Genomic DNA, 19,227 nt, shown 5'->3' with positions numbered 1-19,227 from the left:
AAAAACGCAAAATATTTAGTCGAGCATTTGAATTCCTTCCAGGTAATCTATGAGCAAATGAAAGATCCGATTTTTCAAATATCGCACCTGTATTTTTAGCTACAATTAAGACTTTTTCAATGTTTCGGTTGCATTCTACTTTTGTCATCCGATATTCCAAATATCCGCAAAGTGTTCCGCCTATTATAGCGCTCCAAAAGATCTGCTTCTGACATACTTTTCAAACTACTTTTCCTCGTCTCCATCTCTATCGTTTCCATAGTCTCTTTATATACAGATTTTTTGATATCCTGCATCCCTTGATTGGTTAAAGAATTAAAATAGCTGATAGTGATTTTTCCATTTTGTCAATATTTTTTGGGATATGTTTCTCTAATACATCCTCAATGTTAGATTGTATAGTCTCATTTAGGCTGCTGTTTGTTTCAGAAATTGATTGCAATTCTGGGCTAAGAGACACACACGTTCCGTTCGAAGAAGATTAAGAGACCGTCGTCTGGTCTTGAAAGCTTAGCTGTTAAATATAATTGTTTGATTCTTGGACGCTGAACTCTTCCGTTGGTTTTCCAATAATCGGGTCAGTCTTTTCCATTTAACGTCTCTTTCTATCACGTTTATCACAACAATTAGGCTACCAAGAATCATCATGAGATAACTAATAACGAATCTATAGGTTGACCAATGTTGCTAAAAATCGTTACTTTGGTTTCTTTCGGCAGCTTGTTTTCGTGTTCCAATTGCTTTTTTTACCGTAGTCATCCGAATGAACCCATGTGTTGCTAATTTATGAGATTCACTTTTTCTGACTGATGCCTCAAGTGCTCTTAAAAGTACTTAAAGGCAGACAACGATGCAAAAGGGTAGAGATTGTTTTGTGGGAATTGAGAGTTTGAGTGGGGCTGGATGTTACATGATGGATGTGTGTGAAATTGAGTGGATGTGGTTGGACACGTACGTACCCTTAGCATGTCTACACTGAACCTCTGCAGAATGGTCTCCCTCTTCAGTTTCTGGAACTCCCTGAGAGTGCAGCCGAGGAGTGCCTGGATGATGCACTGGTTGAAGTAGAGCGAGGCCCTGTAGCACGTGTAGATCTGCAGTCCACTCCTCACACAAATGAATGCCACGTTGCCTCAACACACACACACACACACACTATTCTAATATTGCGTACTTTTCTTTCAAAAACTGGTACCTCAATGATCAATGTTGGGGCATCGAGGAAAATTTCAGCTTCGAGAAAATCTGGTCTGCTTTTTTTTTGTTTTTCAGTCTTATTTCCACATCAGACTTGTTTACCCCATATGCTCTCAAACTGACATTCTCTTCTTTTTTGAATTTATCTAGCAGCTTGCATTAATTTTGCAGCATATGGTTATTCCGATTTTGTCCTTGACCCATAAAAATACTCATTAAGACGTCAAACTCAGTTTTATATTAGAGCACAAAAATGAGCTCGCTAGTGTCTGCTTTCCACAGGCATATCTCTTACATGAGTTAGAATTTTTATTCGTAGCTGAAATTGGATGCTTAATATTGACTTCACAAAGTCCTGACCTAACAATTGTTGTTCTGGAACCCAGCGACAAAGGCGTTTTGGCCGTTGAACTAAATTCGGTTAAATCCACCGCATTCCAGAGGCTTTTTATTGCTGTTTTGTCACTGGATTCCAAAAGTTGTCATCGGATTCCAGATTTTTTGTCATTAATTGTCAAAAAAATCATTGGTTTGAAGTATACATGTGCAGTTAATAAATTATTTTAGGGTTATTTTTCTAGAGGAATAGCGGTTTGGGTTCTATCGAATTTTATAATGTTTGTTTGACAACAAGAAATGAGAGTGTGTGTGGAATGCAATGAAAAAAAATTTGGAACTGAGTCACAAAAACAAAATTATGAGTGAGGAATCCAGCTGCTTTTAATGGAATTCACAGATAAAAAAGAGCGGCCTTGTCAGTGGAATCCGAAACAAGCATCCCGCACTCAGTAAAAAGAGAAAATAATAGATTATAGTGGATTTGTATTGTCAGTCTCCATAAATTTCAAAAAAAATTTTTGATTATAATAAAAAAAATGGCTTAAAATGCTACTATTTTCGGTTAATCGGTTATAATCGAATAATTTTTGAATTTTTTTCTCAAATTTTTTTGAATTATAATCTATTAGATTTGATTATAATCCATTGTTTTTCAACCTACGTCATCGCTCCATTTCCTCTTATTTTGTTTCGTTTTGTGCGCATTTCGTTTGGTTACCGAACTAAAAGAAACCGCAAATTTGTACCTATAGCCAGGGACGTCCGATACTCCCCTCCCCTGTAGGACTAGAACCCCCGCCGACCCGAAGGGCCTCCCTTTGAAGTATTTTGAGATATCCATTTTTGGCGTTGGAGCCTAATAATTGTCTATTGTCACATTGTCTGAGCCGGAAGCAAAGTTTTGAAAAAAAGGCCAAATAAAGCAATTGTTTTAGTCAAAAGTTTCTAAAAGTGCCTAAAGACCCTTTTTTGGCCTGTTTTTTTTTCAAAAATCTGCCTGCGGCGTAGAAAATTTGACAAAAAGGTTTTTTTTAGTTCTTAAAGCTTAGATAAAGCTCGGAGAATCAATTTGGTCGATATTAAAAAAAATTGAAAAAATTTTAGAAAGTTTTTGAAAATCCGACGCTCCTTCGAGAAAATTCTAGATCCGCCCCGTCTTATAGCTTAAATCCAAATAAAATTTTTTTAACTGTGTTTTTATGAAGACTGGCTTAATAAAATCCACTATAATTGATTTTTGTGAAATAATATTTTGATAGAAAAAGGATTTTTGCAAAAAAATCCTTTTTCGCAAAAAAAAATTTTCGCAAAAAAAATTTTCGCAAAAAAATTTTCGCAGATTTTCGCAAAAAAAAAAATTATAATCAATTATAATTGATCATAAATTATCAAAATTCACTAAAAAGGTTATCAGTATAATGGATGATAACTGGTTTAAAAATCTAAAAATAGCGCATATAGGTAATTATAGTTTTGCTAAAAGTACTATTATAATTATAATATAATCAATTTTTTTTCTGCTTTTTTGAGTGCGAGATGGTTAAGTGTTTGTCCCTGAGTTCTGCCCGCACTCATTAAAAGGAGAAAAAAATCGATTATTTTATAATTATAATCGTACTTTTCGCAAAATTATTAAAAGCAACTGAAAAGCACACAAAACGAAACAATAAAAATGGATTATAAATCAATAAACTTGAGAAAAAAATTTCAAAAATTATTCGATTGCAATCGATTATAATCCATTATAATGATTTTTTTTGTTACGAAAATTGTAACATTATAATTCTTGTTTAATCAATTATAATCAATTCTTTTTGAAACTTCTGGGGACTGAAGTCATTAGTCTTCTCCCGGGTTGACCTCCATAAACCAAAAAAGTTTATCATGCAGTTCCATAAATCAAGTGTGTGCAAAAACGCTTGTCATACAACTTCCATACAATTTCCAAAAGTGGTTGAAAAAAGATTTAACATAATTTTTGCTGCCGTTTGATTCTTATAAAACCGTTTGGTGATAAAAAGACTGAGGTTTTTATTTTATAGAAAAATGCTTATCATACAACTCCCAGTTATGGAAATTGTATGGCCAGCGTTTTTTTGATGCGACACAAAATTTTCCCAAGTCTTTCCAAGTATTGCCCCAAAAAAAATTTTTCAACCGCAAATTGAGTTTTGTACGCAAGCAAACATTTTCCAAAGAAATGTGCATGCAAAACTTAATTTTTTTGTGTTCAAAACGTAGTGCTGTTGATTGTTTTCCTTTTCGCTGGATAACTTTTTCAAAAACGCTGAAAGCTTTTTTCAAAAGCGCTGAGGCAAAACTTTGAAAAAACAGGCCAAATAAAGTACGTTTTTTTGGTCAAACTTTCCAAAAGTGCCTAAAAACGCCTTTTTAGCCTATTTTTTCAAAAATCTGCCCGCGGCGTAAAAAAATTGACAACAAGATTCTTTTTAGTTTTTTGATAAATTTCGGAGAATCAATTTGGTCGATGTAAAAATCCCACGCTTCCTCGAGAAAATCCTAGATCCGCCCCTGCTTACAGCTTAAACCCAAATAAAATTCTTTTTACTGGGTTTTTATGCAAAATGGCCTAATTAAAATCCACCATAATTGATTTTTTTTGTGAAATAAAAATTTGATCGAAAAATGGATTACAATCTATTATAATAGATTATAACAGATTCTCGGAAAAATTATAATCAGTTATAATTGATTATAATTTATCAAAATCTCACCAAAAATTTTACCCTTATAATGGATGATAAATCGTTTTAACATTTAAAATTAGCGCTTATAGTTAGTTCAAGTTTGCTAAAAGTACAATTATAATTATAATATAATCGATTTTTTTCTTTTTTCGTTGAGTGTGGGATGGTTAAGTATTTGTCCCTGAGTTCTACCCGCAATCATTAAAAGGAGAAAGAAATCGATTATTTAATAACAATAATCGTACTCTTAGCAAAGTTATAATTAATTATAAGCGCCAAGTTTAGATGTTTATAAGATTTATAATCCATGATAATGATAACATTTTTAGAGACAATAAGTTAAAAACAATTATGATTGACTATGATTTTTTCCAAAATTTTTAAAAAATCTATTATAATAGATTATAGTCCCTGATTCTATCGAAATATTATCTCACAAAAAAAACCAATCATTATGGATTATAATGTAGGTAGTCTGCAAGAAAATTACATTTAATGTAAGTTTTACCTATAAGCAGGTGCGGTTCGAAAACTTTGTCGACTTTTTTTTAGGTTAACTAAAATGATTCCAAGCCTCTCAAGGCATTTAAAAGACCCTGTTTCGGTCAATTTTTCTGCGCCGCAAGCAAAATTTTGAAAAAACAGGCCATAAAATGCACTTTAAAGCCCTTTTGGGAAAAGTTGACCAAAAATCGGGTTCTTTTGGCGCGCAACTTTCATACAATTTCCAAAAGTGGTTGAAAAAAGATTTAACCTAATTTTTGTCGCCGTTTGATTTTAATAAATCAGTCTGGTTATAAAAAGACTGAGGTTTTTGTTTTATGAAAAAAATGCTTATCATACAACTCCCAGTTATGGAAATTGTATGGCCAGCGTTTTTTTGATGCGACACAAAACTTTCCCAAGTCTTTCCAAGTATTGCCCCAAAAAAAATTTTCAACCGCAAATTGAAATTTGTACGCAAACAAACATTTTACAAAAAAATGTGCGTGCAAAATTTCCTTTTTTGTGTGCATAAAGTAGTCCTGGAAACACTAATGTTGAATTTTTCTCCTTTTCGAGTAAATTTTTTCAAAAACGCTGAAAACTCCTATTTCTTTTGTATGGCGTGTTTGCTTATGCCTTGATCGATGTCTAATACTTTAACAATTCAAGTTTTTAAAATAATCATGAGTTAAAGCTTTTGCCTAACTTTAAAATTTTTTTTCCTTCTTTTGTTACTTTTGTGACCAACTTTTGTTACTCTGAGTGAACCAAGGTATTTTTCACTTGCGTTTGCTTACGAACACGACCCAAAATTTTCAGAAATTGAATTGGAAAAAAAATCAAATTTTTGGTTCATGGAAAAAAAACTTGTCATGCAATTTTCATATATGGAAAAAGTTTCATCATAAAGATTTCATACAATTTTCTGTGCGCATGGAATTGCAAGACAAGAAGTTTCTCTTATATGGAAATAGTATGATAAGAAATTTTGGTCATCCCGGGCTAATTGCAACTCAATGATCGTCTGAGGAATCCAGTACAATTTTTGCCGAAAAGAGAGACGAAACCTGTGGAATTCAAACTAATTTAAGTACTCCCGTGTGTGGTGTTGTAATGCCAGATATTTTCAAAAAGGAAGATAAAACGAACCTAGTTTGACAGCGCAGTACTTTGAGAAGTAGTTAATGTTGATATCGTGTTTTGACGGCCCCGAATAACTGGAAGAATTCCGTTTTCTTACTTCGTTAAAATTCGCCTCTACTTCAGCAACCGCCCACTCCTTCAGCAAAATTGCGCCCAAAACTTCCATTATGACGTAAGCCAGAGCGGCAAACTGCCAAAGGGAGAATAAAAACACACTGGCTCCTTTGATCCATGCCAAAACGCTTTTGATCCAGTTTCGGCTGACTTTATCTTGGGCTTCTTCCTCTTCGCTGGATTGAGATCCGGTGTCGCTGTCATTTTCGGTCCCAATGTCACTTAATGAATCAATGACAACATCTCGCATTTCTATCGCTTCATATTTTTGTGAGCTTTTTTGACCCTTTGACATGCCAGTTTGTAGAGCATGGTATCCGTTCTTGTGTTTCCGGGTGTCTCTGTCAGTGCTCGGCATCTGTTTCGGATCTTCGATTGGAGCTGTAAGCCTTCGGACTGGAAGCGGCGTCGAGGGGTCGAAAACAGAAGTTTTGCTCTCGTATCTCTCGTGTCCTGAGGCGAATGTTGCGTGAAACGAGTCCCGCGTGGTGTCGTCATCGTGGTCACTCGGATGACTCATCTCTGCCTCCTCTTCCTCCTCCTCGGGTACTCGGAATGTCTCGCGACGAGAGGATGGCAGGTTGCTCACTGTACTTTCGGCTCCACTTCTAAGATAAGTTCGTGATTATTACAAACAATTTGCATGCACCACTTGAAGAATTGGGAAGGAACAATAGCCTAGCAAGTTCGCTTTTCAAGCAAAACCAGGTAAATGTTTTTTTAACGTAGAAAAGAAGAACTATTAGATGAGATCGCAAACCTGCTGCCACTGGATATCTTGCGTATCCTGCTGTCCACGCACGCATCCTGTTCAGTCTCACACTCCACAGTCCCTTGCTTCTGGCGGCTGTCCACACTAGTCGCAAACTCGAACCTGGTCAAACAGTTTTGAAGTAACATAAAAAAGAAATGTTCCAAAATTCCCTTGTAGCTGTTTCGTAGTCGTTCTTTCTATTTTTCAAATCATTTTTGCGAGGAGAGAAACCAAATGTGTCATACAAATGTTTAGAGCCAGCCTTAATTTACCAAAACTGTTGAATTACATGCATTTTTTCCATCAGTTTTAACAAACGTTCCTACTCTTGGTACCAGAAAAACGCTAAATGTAGCTTCAGAAACTAGTCTTTCACATCTAAGTTTTTTTCCTAGCTCAGTTAAGAGCAGTCAAAAATTGGACTAAGCATCAACATTTTCCGGGACTTCAACATAATAAGTTTCTCAATCTCTCAAACTTTTTAGCTGCGTCAAGGCTTAAATTTTTGCTTCAGAAAAATTTTTCGACACAGAAATCTTTGCATTTTTTTCAAAAACCGATTGACTGAACGGGCTTTAGGACTAAAAAGGGGTGAATGACAAGGATACAGATCTGGTCCAGACAGTTAACTTAATCGGAAATTATGAGAGTCAGTAAAGCAATTAAAGCAGAAGCAAAACATCCATTAAAACAAAATTATTAGCCGAATATTGAATCACTAATTATTACAGCAGTTAGTCTTATTTTCGTTCGACTTGATTGGAACCTGATCTAAACTACATTTTATGATTGGATAAATTAGATATTTTACCAATGTAAAGTATTTAATATTAACCAATCATGATCCATCTGACTAACAATCCACTTATTTGTAAGTGCTGAAATTACTTGTAATTTCAGCACCAGAGAGATTTGAATTTAACTTAGAAATTAGTTGACTCTCCAAGAAGACTTCAGCAACCGCAATAAACCAGTATACCCTAGATCTATTGAGCCTAGCAGAGACTAGTTAAACAACCTGAGACTAGATAGTATAAGAGTAAGATTAGGATTGGTATTAGACTAAGAAGTTGCACGAATCTATCCGGCCGAAAATAAGATAGCGTGACGAGCAGACGGTGTAACCTATCCGAAATTACTCTATGAGTTATACACTTCGGTCCTAACTCATCTGGTGCGACCATAAGTCTCGAACAAGACCTTAATAGCTTAGAATTAACCAAAAATAGATTAGAATTTAGACAAAACATTTTTAAAATAATACACGACGATAATTTAATCGAAATGTCTCTACGACTCAATAGATCAAAGCCAATATTCCGAACGATAAGAGAACTACCCGGAATTGCAAGAAGACCTCGAACCAGAGACGACATACGACAAAGTAGAAACTTACCATATAGTTATATGATAGTTCGGCAAAAGCCAACACAAACTTTTGTATTCAGAATACTACTAGCAATGAATTTAGATTTTCATTTGCAAACATAAAATCTTGAAGTCAATCATCAAAATCATTTCAGGCGCTAAACCAAATTATTAATATACAATAACGATTGATAAGGAGATCTCAGATCGTTTTCCTAAATTCTGCAGTAATATACAAAACATGTTTGAAAAATATTTATTGAAAAATCAAAATAAAAATTTGTAGCATGACAATAAATGGTTAGTAATTATAAATCATCCTGTTGTTCCAGCTTCATCACCTAAACATAACAGCATTCATAAGCTCACTAATATCATAAAAACACTAAATCTTTTCTCTACACAAATTTAAATCATTTTAAACTTAAATTCACTTAAATTTAAAATCAGATCATCAAGGCTCATCCTTGGATCTTAAATCATTTTCTATTTGATTAAGTTTAAAACTTGATCATCAAGGCCTCTCCTTGGATCAAAAAGAACAATTTTGTTCTCCCCCAACCACTTAGCTAGTGTCTAACGACCTCAAACGTCGATTCACTATCCAACCCTTTCTAAAAACCCAGGACTAACAGAAATTTTTGGACAAAACTAATCATTCAAATTAGGATAAACAGTGAAGAACTTCGGTTATTCATCCTTCACTTGATCCCCCTCTTACCAGACCCAAGATAAATCTTAGACTTAGTAAGTTTAAAATAGTATCTAACGAACTACTCGCGTTCTAATTATACCTGAACCTTGTGGATCGATTTACTATTCTCCAACCCTGAACACAATCACTACCCTTAAGTAAGATTAAGTAAGTTAACACCTTAGCTTATACTAGCCACGAGAAAGTATAAAATCATTCTTCGGAATCGATATACTTTTCTCCCCAACCCTGAACAAATAGACCCAGGTTAGGCTAACCAAAAAATCGTAAGGACTAACAGTCTAAGTAATAGAAATCATTTAACAACCTTTTGCATCCGTCATCCTAAACCTTATGTCATTTAAAAACCTAGGAAATAAACAAACAATCGTTTTACACAATTGTGAAATAGATAACAAAAAATACGATCTTGTAATCACACCACACACACAAACAGTTGGATATATCAGAACAAAACGACAAACACTAAAAAGAAAAATAATAACCAAACAAAGACAAATTACACGAAAAAGATTTTCCAAAAACCGCAACGCATTTTCAGAATCAGAAACCAGCAGTTTAGACGAACTTTATAAATTAAAAAAATCTATAGATAAAAATTGCCCCATTCACGATCAATTATATTTTTCCGACTCAGAAACAACTTCAAATTCATCAAAAAGAGGAAAAAGAAGAATAAAAAAGCAATATAAACACAAACCAGTACATTTATACAATTGGAATCAACCAATTAGACACATTGATAATTACATATTAACAGTCATCAAACGAAAAAATGAGCTCAACACACACCCCAGGTGAAGAAAGTCCAGATGATGATGATATCTTCCCCTTTATCGTAGATGCAACCACTGATAGAGGACAGCATATATTTTGCAAAAATTTACTCTTAAATTTGTTTGAACCCGGATTCAGTCCATGTAAAACAGAGTTCCCAGATGAAAAAATCAAAAGACAAATTATCGATCACTATTTGAAAGATATATGTAACTTAACACAACAATACGGAATCTACTCCATAGAATTCAACTCACCAAACCAGAATCACAGCAAATATGTAATTCAAACAGACGACCTTGATTTAGAATTCTCAAAAGTATTCTCAGAATATATACAAAGCATACAATATCATAACTCACAAAGAGCAAACTCCATATTCACCAATGAAGTTTTTGCAATAATATATAGTTATATCTCGATATTAGAAAACGAAATCCCAATCACAAATGTTTCACCGACAGAAACATCTAAACATATAAGAGTACGACATGAAATCACACTACTCTCTAGTTTTCTAAATATAATTAAAGAAAATTTCACGAAAGATGAAGTTTCACAACATACAAAACACGACTTACAAAAAATTTTGGCATGGTTCATAATAGATTATTTCACACATAATATTGATTTAATTTCACAAGCAAGAAAAAATTTTAGACCCCAAAACTCAAACGATGATACTGCCATCACAGAACAATCAGACTATGTTTGGGACCCCGAATGGTCTCATCCCGCATTCATAAACTTCCCACAATCAATCTCAAGTCAAGCAATAAGTACGATATCTTATGTAAGAGATTATGTAAGAGTAATACCATTAACCATTGATGCAACACCATTAAACTATAATACATTTTTACCTGATATGCAAAATAATAGTTTAAACTCCACAGTCATACACAATGAAAACCTCAATGGAACTAGAAATCTCACTCAACAAGATATCCAGACACCATCACACTTCATAAATGAAGAAATCGTACACACAACAACTACACAACAAAGTATTTCACCAATACGTCCAAATTTAACAACACCAAGAAATACAAACCCTTCACAAACACAAGTAACCTTACAATCAACCGTTAAACCTTCGGTTGCCCCAAAATATTCACACATGGATTATCAAACATACAGACCCATGACAATACCGTCAAAAACACGTAAAACGTTCACTAGAAACAATTTTGCAGAACATAATTATAATTACACACATCCATCAAAAACAAATTATCCCCCACGAAAAAATTTTAATAATTATACAAGATCTCGAAACTGGGATAACCCAATGGCACAAACTAATTCAGTAAACTTTCAAACAAATTTACATCCTTCACAGGATCGTAGTGAAAACTATCCATTTTTTCAACAAAATAAAAATAAAAAACAAACATCTTATCAAATGGATTACTTATCATCAGATGATGATTTTTTACAACCAGATATATTTGCACCATATAATCAAGAATATCGTGGACAAGGAGTACAGAAACCACATACAAATCATAGAATTTTTTCTCCACAACCGATAGATACACAAAATCAACAACCAATTCAGCAACAAAACCCAATTAATAAACAATATTTTCAACCAATTCAGCAACAAAACCCAATAATCACACACTCGTATCAACCGACACAAATGCAAAATGAAATACCACTCCCATATTATCTTCAACAACACGAAATAACAAGAAATCAACTTTCAAATTTTTCTCAAATACCAAATGCAGCAGAATCATTACAAATGACAATGAATCCATACCTTATGGGTGGATCATCAATAACATCAAATAAACCTTTAATGGTATTCACAGGAACAGACCCTGAATATCTGTAGAAGACTATTTAAATGCAGTAACAGCAAATTTGATTTTAAATATAGGACCTGAACCAATTAATACGCCACTACATCAAAACTGGATACATCGACGCACAGCGTTGATACAAACAACTTTAGACGGCGCAGCCCAAAAATGGTTTTCAGTATTGCCTATAGAAATAAAATCAAATTGGAAAAGGTTTACACAAGACTTTTCAAAAATGTTTGACTCCGAAAGAAACAAACAACAACAAAGAGTTTTATGTAATGAAATTCGCAGATTACCAAATGAAACCATCAAGCAATTAGCAGTACGCATCGAAACACTAGTTCGAAAAGCATATTCATTAAATACACACGACTATAAAAACACAAAGATGACAGAAATCTTAATGATGACCTTAACACCGCAATTAAGAAAAATAGCAATAAAAAAGAGAGCATCCCATCCTTCTTCAATTCGAGAACCCGATTTAGATTTCCGAAAACTAGTAGACAAACTAGAACAAGCAGAAATCACAATGAAACTCGAAGAAACAGAAAATCTGAAATTACAATATGTTAACCGAATCGAAACAAATACCACAAGTATCAACAATATACAGGAATCAGATACAGACCTCGTTGAAAAAATCACTGAAATACTCAATATTTACGAAAAACACCCAAACTTTAAAGGCAAACCATCTTTCAAAAAATGGTGTAATTATTGCCGAAGATACGGACATAGTATTTCTGAATGTAGACAAAAACAGCAAGACAATCAAAATAAACCTCAAAAATATAAAGAACCAAATAAATCATTCTATCAATACATGAAAAAAGATCAAAATCTACCGAACAAAACTGTGTACAGCAACAACAGTTCAGGAAAACCACTCCCGAACAATACAAACTATACAAGAAATCAATCACCATATAACTCAGGTTATAGAGGAAGATCACCAGAACGAAGAAATACGCAAAATTCATCACAAAATCACTACAATAGACCAAATAGTCGAAATAACTACTCCAGATCAAATTCAAATACAACACGATTTGTTTCTAGATCTAATTCCCAATCAAGAAATAATTACTATCCAAACAATCAATCACGAAATTCATCATACAATAGGAATAGAAACTACTCCAATAATCGGAATAGAAGTTATTCAAACAACCGAAACCAGAATTACCCGAACAATCGATCAAGGAATAACTCATATAATAGATCGAACTATAACAGACCAAACAATAATTACCAAAACAGATCACGAAATAATTCACAAAATCGACATTCAAGTTATAATAATCGTTATAGAAATTATTCCCAATCACCACACAGGAATTATAACCATTATAATAATTCTAATAATCGCCATAGAAGTAGTACACCTAAACATCAAAGGAATATAAATCAAGTACAATCAAATCCAGAAACAACATCAGACCCTCCAGGTATTGACGACACAGTAAATGATATGTTACAACTCAATCAAATAAACTGTGAATCATCAGACTCAGAAAGTGAAACAGAAAACACTATCTCCATCAATATGATAGCAGTCGAAAATGACTATGAACCTATTATATATGAACAACCATTTTCATCACACATATATGAAAACCAATCAGAACTCCTTCACAATTATTATATTGAACCCATCCATTCCACACCGACGACGCAAAAAACTAATGAAATTAACACTACAAATCAACCCAATGAGAATGACAAAACAAAATGCTTGAATACAAATCACATCTATCAAAACATACAAAAAGAACAACCCAAAGAAAAAATTTGGACAATACCATTTCTTTTAGAAAGTCCAAGAAGCAAAGAATTTCAACCACCAGATCTTGAAATTGATTTTCTAATTGATTCAGGAGCAGAATCAAATATAATAAACATTCCCACATGGAATGAAATAAAAACCTTACACCCAAAGCTAACACCTCTTGAAACCTCCAGTAAACTAGCAACAGCACAAGGATCAACATTGGTAAACTATGGAAAAATTCAATTATTTCTTCTCCCCACAAGAACAATGGAGCAAAATAAAATTTTAACTAAACCATTTAAACAAATATTCCATATCACTGATATTAAACACAATATCATTGGAATACCATTTATCTCTAAATATATACCAACAATCAACATATTAAACAGTAAAATACTAATCAAAGATAAATACACAAAAGCAAAAGACACATCCCTAACATTTTTTCAAAGATTAAACAAACAACCACCATTCTTTTCAAAATTTTATCCAATATATAACCAACAAAGAAAACACCTGAAACCACTATCAGGAAACATATATAATTTTTCAATAAAACAAGTTCACCAATATGATAAAAAACAAAACAAACAACAACTTTATATGTCAGATTTTGAATTCAAACCTATCCATAAGTTTTTCAAAATCACAATTTCATCCATAAAATATTTGAAAAACTCGAATTCAGATATTATTTCTCTACATGTATACAACAATACACCCTATCAAGTAACACTACCTTTAGGACTTTTAGGCTATTGCGAAACCAACGCTACAATATCACCAATATACGAAAAAGCATATCGCGTAAATAATATACTCCAATTATTAGATATTTGTCAATCCACAATTCTTAATGAAGAATTATCCATAAATAATATAATAAGTAACGAAAAAAGAAATACGGATTATTTCACAAAAACCCCATACTTCAAACCGACATTCAATATAAATAACTACACAGAGAATCAACAGAAATTTTTAACAATGTTTAATTTCCAACATTCACAAATAACACAAGACGAATTTGAAAAATTAGCCAAACAGCTAATTAAATATTCATCAGTCTATGCAACATCCAAATTTGATGTTGGCAAAATCAGCTCATCACTACATCTCCCATTAAAACCAGACGCAGTTTTCAAAAAAACAAAGAGCAAGTAAAGTACCAATTCATTTACACGATAAAGTGAACAGATTACTTGATATTTTAGAACAATACAATATAATCTCACCAGTAAATAAAGAAGAACAACCAAAAGGTAACACATTTATCAACCCTGTTATCATTCTAGCCAAAGGAGAATCATTAAAAATCGTTCTCGACGCTAGATACCTCAACTCACTCATAGATGAATCAAAGTGTAATTGGCCTATTGAACCAATACAAGTTATTTTAACAAAAATAAACGGAAAATACTTTACAACCGCAGATATGAATAGTGCATACAATCAAATGCCACTAGATGAACAATCGCGACGTTTAACACAATTTGTTATTGGAAACCAACAGTATGAATTCAACCGCTTATTCTATAGAATATCCATAGGACCAGCAGCATTTTCAGCTTTTATGAGCAAAATTTTTCGACCACTAATACTCAAGAAAAACGCAATCACCTATTTAGACGATGTTTTTATGCAATCACAGACTAAAGAAGAAATGTTCAATGTTTTAGAACAATATCACCAAATACTTCAGAACGAAAATCTGAAGACCGCCCCCGATAAATCACACTTCTTTTTGACAAGAGTAAAATTCTTAGGACATAATATAGAAAGAAAAACAATCACCCCATTAAAATCACGCATTGATGCTATTCAAAAACTCCAACCACCAACAAACAAAAAGAAAATCCAAGAACTCCTTGGAATGTTGAATTTTTTAAGTAAATATGTCTATAAAATGCAATTATACCTAAGACCATTTTATAATATACTTAGACAACAAAATAATTTTGAATGGAACACAGAACATCAAGCACGATTTGAAGAAATTAAAAAACTTCTAACTGAACAAATTTCAAACACAATTCCAGATTCAAATCAACCATTTTATGCAATGTGCGATGCTTCGAACTTTGGCATCGGCGCAGCGTTATTACAATCACATAATGGTACAAACAAAATGAACCTTATATCAGCAAACTCTCGATTATTCACTCAAGCAGAGCTAAGACTCTCAACCCTAATGAGAGAATGTACAGCCATAATCTATACACTTACAGAATATGAATTTCTGATACTTGGATCAAAACATCCAACAGTTCTATTCACAGATCACAAACCAATCATTTTTCTCTTTACACAAAAATCTAATCCAAATCACCGAGTTTATAGATTTCAACTAATTCTAATGAAATTCCCAAACTTACATATAGTTTGGACAGCAGGAAAGAATCTTGCATTACCAGACACATTAAGTCGAAATACGCCACCGGAATTACTTACACGTAAAACCACAGTTGAAATACCCAAAAATATAAAATTCTACCTTGCAAAAAACGAAACATCACCCCGACTAGAATGCAAATATGCAGTAAAAACTGACATTGAACAATCACAGATAAACAATCTACAACACTTCCCACTTTATTTAGATTGTCAAAATAATCACTATGAAGTTGACCTACTTGGAACATCAACTTTTAAACCAATCCCATATTCACAATGGATAAAAAATAACACCCAACAAAAAAGAGTAAAACAACACTCGCATAAAAAAGACCTTTTTCCACTAATTGAAAAAGAAAACCTAACTGATAAAATAAATTTATCAGGACCACAAACAAACGATTCAAAATACACAATAAATCAAATATTTGACCTTCATGACCCACTTGATACAATTCCTTTATCTAAATTAGAAATAGAAAACATTTTTCTCCCCCCAACAAAAACAATTACAATTTCAACATTGAAACAATACCAAAATCTTGACCCAGTAATTAGACAACTAAAATCATGGCACAAATATAAAACTAAACCCGTCAAGGCAGATACAACTATTTTAGGAAATAAAACACTCCTCCGATATTTTCGAAAATTCAATAATACAACAATTAACGAAAACACAGACCTTCTAGAATACAAATTAAATGAATCTACAGTTCCCTGTCTCCCTCTAAGTATGATTCTCATAGCTTTTAATATTTCACATACACAAAATATTAAAGGACACTCTGGATCAGAGAAAACATATTCAAATTTCATACAAAACTTTTATTTCCCAAATGCACCAATTTGGATAAAAGTACTATGCAATGATTGTATAGTATGTCAACTAAATAAACCTTATCCAAATCAAAAACAAATAGCACAAAAACAAGACTTTAAAGGACAAAGTTTGTACTTTAACCACCGTATCTCCTTTGATACAAAAGGACCAATTTCACCCTCATCCGAAGGAAACTCCTACATTATGGTAATTGTTGACGCGTTTACACATTATGTAGCACTTAACCCAGTACCACATTGTAACGCTTATTACGCTTACACGACACTCTATGAACACTGGATAGCCAAATTCGGACTACCAGAAATTTTAGTTACAGACAACGGTACAGAATTCATAAATAATGAAATCATCACACTATGTCATCTATATAACATCAAACACAAACCACGTACATCTCACGCACCTTGGACAAACGGCTTAGTCGAAGGTATGAACCGTTCATTACAAGAATATCTCAGATGTATCATCAATGGAAATGATACAAGATACACCGAATGGTCAGCAGATGTAAAATTATTTCCCTTAGCATATAATTCACAAATTACGACAACTCTAGGAATGTCACCATATGAAATGGTTTTTAACCAAAAGCCACGCAAACCAATAATGTTTACAGCAAACTCTCATAAAAACGCACAAGGTTATTGTCAACCAAATAAAGACTCAATCTGTTATAACCTACCTTTACATACACACGATGAAGATCATTTTCATCACCCACAAATTCTTAAATTAGCCTCCGGTACACACACCGAATGGATTTTAAACAGAGATAAAAAACACAATGAAATTTACTAAAAAGTAACAAAAAAGTTGTTACAAAGGCAAACAATTAATGAACAAATAAATTCACGCTTTACACCAGCCTCCGATTTAAAAATTGGAACATTTGTTTTAATACCCAATTTTAATACTCAAAAAGGAATTTCAAAAAAATTACAACCCCTTCGTAAAGGACCATACCAAATAATTGCAAAACCCACTGATGTCACATATAAAATCACCGACTCAGACAAAAAAGAAATCGTTCAACACCGAAATTACCTATTACCTTATTATCCAAAAGAAAACGCACTCCGCGAACTAACTCAATTATATTCTTTTACAGGTTTACAAGTTATTCAAAATGACCCACATACGGAAAATACAACAAAGGAACAAAAAGATTTTCACCTCAAAAACCAAATAACAAAATCAACCACCACAAAAAACAATACAAAAAATCTAGATCAAAATACATCTCAAAAAGAAAGAAAAAATAGAAAAATGACAGAACAAATAATACCCCAAGAACAAATCGACAAATCAGAACATAGAGAGTCTTCACGACTTAGAAATCAACCACGTAAAAATTATAAATTATTCATCCCACAATCTAAAATATTAAAGAAAGTTGAATTTCAAAAACAACTTTAATTCTACATTTAATAATCTTTGCACCTCTGAAACATTTTACACTTTCATTTTTCAAAATAACATGCTGACAAACACGCAGCGATTCTAGTTCAAAATTAGCCAATAGGATTCATCCAATCCGTCACCTTCTATAACTCTAACACAAACCAACTAGACGAAAAATATTAAACTCCAGGCATATCTATAACTATAACTTTACGACCTCCAGGTCAAAAATAAGCAAACCACTCCAACTTGACAACTAAAATAAATATCACCATAATATCATAACCCTCCCTTATCTAATAAACCAAAGATCAACAATATTTCCCCAACTCAGACCTCAAATATCCCCCAAACAAATATGTTAAATTAGCCTAAAGTAAAAGAACGACCATTTTAATTAGCCTAAAGTATAAAAATCTCAAAAATACCCCAGATCATTTGACAAATCAAAATAAAGACAAAGAAGACCTCCCAATCACCATAAAAATTGCCCCCAACAATTTTTCACAAAACTCAACCCACTTGTCAAAAAACCAATAAATAATCCGACCACACTTGAAAATTGCCCCAAACAACAAAAAATATTCGATCAAGAAGTCATTTCGTAAATGCTCTTCTCTCAATCAGTCATTATAATTATCACAAACCTCAAACAATTTTTTACGATACTTAAAACTTTTATAATATTTCTTTTTGATATCTTTGAATCTTTTGTAATAATCTTAATCATTTTTTGCATTATTTTTTAAATTTTCTATTCCCTATTTGAACTATACCTCTAACTTTCAAAAGCTATTGACTATATCCACAGGTACGATTCACAAAAACTTATCTAAATGATACGAACCATTTTTAGTAGAACCGATATTTTTTTACTATTTGTAATTTTTTTAACATTTCTCTCATCCCTCATCTTGACAATATGCAAATGTATAAAAAAAGCAATCATCACATTCGCCCTAGCAACAATTCTCCTAATTCTTTTTTTTAGAAGAATACTATAATAAACATAAACTTTTTCACTAAAAGAATAGACCAAAAAAGCTATCAAAAATTGCTACCCAACAGTCACATAGTCAGTCTTCACCGACATCATCCCAAGATAACCCAACAACACCTTTAACTACCCAAAATACTCAAACATCTACACGAATTTCCTTTCAAGATAACCCATATACCTTTGAAGAACGACACGCTCGCTTATCAGAACCACTAGAACCAGTTCAACGACAAGCACCTCTAAGCGAACCAACATATAACTTATACCCAACACTACCACAAGAATTAAGTAGAATAAGAAATCCTAGTCAAAACCAAAATACAGTCGAAATAAATAGACAAATTATACATCCTCGACGAAACAGAAATTTTCAAACTCCCCGAGTTCATTTTGATA

At 32.9% G+C, this 19,227-nt stretch overlaps 1 protein-coding gene across 1 annotated transcript in view; it reads right to left on the bottom strand.

Annotated features, from left to right (window-relative positions):
• The window catches only part of LOC134851107 (multidrug resistance-associated protein 1-like), a 70,416-nt gene that overhangs the window by 13,503 nt on the left and 37,686 nt on the right, over window positions 1-19,227 (bottom strand). Inside the window, exons 7-9 of the mRNA XM_063867038.1 lie at window positions 6,748-6,861; window positions 5,880-6,595; window positions 960-1,132 (exon numbers count right to left, since the gene is read on the bottom strand). Of these exons, the coding sequence (XP_063723108.1) occupies window positions 960-1,132; window positions 5,880-6,595; window positions 6,748-6,861 (1,003 nt within the window). The remainder of the gene's footprint in view (window positions 1-959; window positions 1,133-5,879; window positions 6,596-6,747; window positions 6,862-19,227) is intronic.

Source organism: Symsagittifera roscoffensis, chromosome 7 (assembly GCF_963678635.1).
Source record: "Symsagittifera roscoffensis chromosome 7, txSymRosc1.1, whole genome shotgun sequence".
In the NCBI taxonomy this organism is placed as follows: domain Eukaryota; kingdom Metazoa; phylum Xenacoelomorpha; order Acoela; family Convolutidae; genus Symsagittifera; species Symsagittifera roscoffensis.
Note: the sequence above shows the minus strand (reverse complement) of the source record. Positions and strands in the feature narration are given on the sequence as shown.